The sequence below is a fragment of the Merops nubicus genome, unplaced genomic scaffold, assembly GCF_000691845.1.
Source record: "Merops nubicus isolate BGI_N331 unplaced genomic scaffold, ASM69184v1 scaffold11409, whole genome shotgun sequence".
NCBI classification, from domain to species: domain Eukaryota; kingdom Metazoa; phylum Chordata; class Aves; order Coraciiformes; family Meropidae; genus Merops; species Merops nubicus.
Window position 1 is genome coordinate 3,173 of NW_008631713.1, and position 2,578 is coordinate 5,750.

At 40.9% G+C, this 2,578-nt stretch overlaps 1 protein-coding gene across 1 annotated transcript in view; it reads left to right on the forward strand.

The window, feature by feature from the left end:
• Positions 1–1,593: 1,593 nt before the first annotated feature.
• Positions 1,594–2,578, forward strand: part of MCTP2 (multiple C2 domains, transmembrane 2) — a gene marked incomplete at its 5' end in the record, with an annotated part of 87,752 nt that continues 86,767 nt past the window's right edge. The window contains 2 exons of the mRNA XM_008947675.1: positions 1,594–1,668; positions 2,235–2,340. Of these exons, the coding sequence (XP_008945923.1) occupies positions 1,594–1,668; positions 2,235–2,340 (181 nt within the window). The remainder of the gene's footprint in view (positions 1,669–2,234; positions 2,341–2,578) is intronic.

The following is a 2,578-nucleotide window of genomic DNA, read 5'->3' on the forward strand; positions in this document are numbered from 1 at the left end:
AATCCATTATATGCATAGCCACTCTTGGCAAATTGATGTTAAATGAAGAAATGGAGGAATGGCAGCACTGGAAGAGAGTACATAGGGCCCAGAGAATACCCTGTGACTCTTTTGTAGTAATTGTGATTTAGATAAAGGTTTCTTAAATTGTTCAAGCTCTAGCAGTTGTCAGAGATGGCTTTTGGGGGGCAGCTGCCTGCATTATTCATAGAATCATAGAATGATTTGGGTTGGAAAGGACCTTAAAGATACCTAGCAGGACCACCTCCCACCAAACCAGGTTACTCAGAGCCCCATCCAGCCTGGTCTTGAATACCTCCAGGGAGGGGACATTGACAACCTCTCTGGGCAATCTGTGCTTCACCAACCTCACAGCAAAGAAGTTCTTCCTAATGTCTAATCTCTCTTTCACTTTGGAAATCATTGCCCCTCGTCCTATCACTGCAATCCCTGATAGAGTCCCCGAGCAAAGAAGTTCTTCCTAATGTCTCATCTATATCTACCCTCTTTCACTTTTGAAATCATTGCCCCTTGTCCTATCACTGCAATCCCTGATACCCCCCCAGCTTTCCTGTAGCCCCCCTTTTAAAGGGGGAAGGCTGCTGTAGGGTCCTACAAGGTCTGCTTCTTTCATTCTATTAATGCTCAGTTCAGGCTTTTTTTTTCCCCCATCAGCTGTGGTTTTGAATACGTTCTTCACCTTTCCATGGTCTTTTTGGATTATTGGATTTTTGTTGTGGCAGCTTTTTTTTGCTTTGTAAGGTTTGGGGTTTTTTTGCTTGTTTGTTGGTTTATTTTCCCTTGGAACCTATTCGTGATGCTTTTTTCCAAGCAATGTTTCATTTCCATCTGGCCACGTAAAACTAGCTGGGCACAAAACTTTCCCAAATTACCTGACTTTCCTGCCAGCAGAATACTTTTTTCTGATTTCCCCTTGAAGCCTTGATTTTGGCTATTTCACTACAAGAATATAGTGGTTTCCTACTTAAAAAGAAAAGTGTGTGTTCTGGTTTAAAATATCTTTTACTCCTTGTTGTAAATAACTCCAGTAATTCTATTTCTAGGAAGATTAAAAAAAAAAACCCACCTTACTCTTTACATGCATATAAAATAAATCCTTCATTTCCTTATGCAGATTAAAATTTAGTCTTTTAACTAAAACTTAAAATGGTCTAGGTTATATTTCACACTGTGTTTTGATTTTTTTTCAGGATTTTAAGGCAACTTGGTAGTTATATTTATGTAACGAGGCTTGTTTCATATGTTACATTTCCAGTAAGCTTACTCCTAAAAAATAGTGTGTGGCTTCAAATTATATCGGGTCTTCTGGTTTTATGTGTTGGTTTGTTGGTTTTTTTTTCCTTCTTTTTTCCTACTGAAGGAAGTGTGTGGTATTAGACAGCTGCTGTGACACATCTCTCGGTAGCTGGTAGAGGGCAGCAGTATCCATTTAAAAACACCACTAACAGTTTCTTGGGCTACTAAACCCTCTCCTGCTGCTGTGTCCCAGCAACTTTGGCTCACCGCAGCTTGTTCAGATTGTAGCTGAAGTTGGATCTACCTGTACTCATCGCTTTTCAGTGTCAGTGAAAGGAAGCAAAAGTAAAAATAGATATTATGCAACATGAAACTACTGAGATGCATGTTCTTTCTCTAATGGGAAAACAGGTCCAGCTGATGGACTGATTTTTTTTTTTTTAAGGTGTCATCCTTTCCTTTTACTCTCACTGGATTTTTTGTAGGCTGTGAAGCAGATAATCCTGTTTGGTTTGATATGTATTGTACCTCTATTTTACTGTATGAGAAGTTTCTTATTACTGCTTAACTTAGATTAACTTCAGAGCATCACAACTTGCTTTTCCCAGCAGAAAAGTGTTTTTCATGGGCTAGATTCTCAGCTGGTTTCAAGAATTCCCCTGTTGACATGTGGCTACAGTTGCTGTGACTGAGACGGACAGATTCAGACTTTGCACTGCAGAAAGTGGGTGTGCATGTGCTTAAAAGTTGACTCTGCTGCCTGCACTAGGAAATGGCTGCTGAAAAGCTTTACTTTTTAATTATATTTTTTTTGTAATGGTGTGGCTTCTGAAGAAAATAATTGGGTGGCTGTCATATCTAAGTGAAAATGATAAAAACACATGCTTTTTTAGACTGGTTCATCTCTAAAATCACAAGGCATGTTTTTGAAAAGTTGTGCTCTTTTGGCTGGACTGTCGATTGTCTCTAATAAACAGCTTTTAGTGGATGCAGATGTCTGTCTTGATCTTGAATCCAGAAGGCTTCAAGCCTTGAATTCAAATGCCATTAAACATTTGCGGTCTGTGCTCTTCATCCCGTCAGGTGGAGCTTCTCCACCTGGTTTATTTCTCATTCCCTGTCTCCTCCTTAACCTCTTTCGATCACCTGGGTGTAATCTGAGGTGTCTTAAAGAAAAACAGAAATGGGCGTTGTGACCTAAGGAGGTACAGGAGCTTCATAACATCCCCGGGAGCAACTTGAGGGGAGCCTGGAGAGCCCCAGAAGGCGCCGTGGTGCCGCGTCCCCGCGCGTCGTTCCTCTCCTGGCCGTCCAGGGCCAG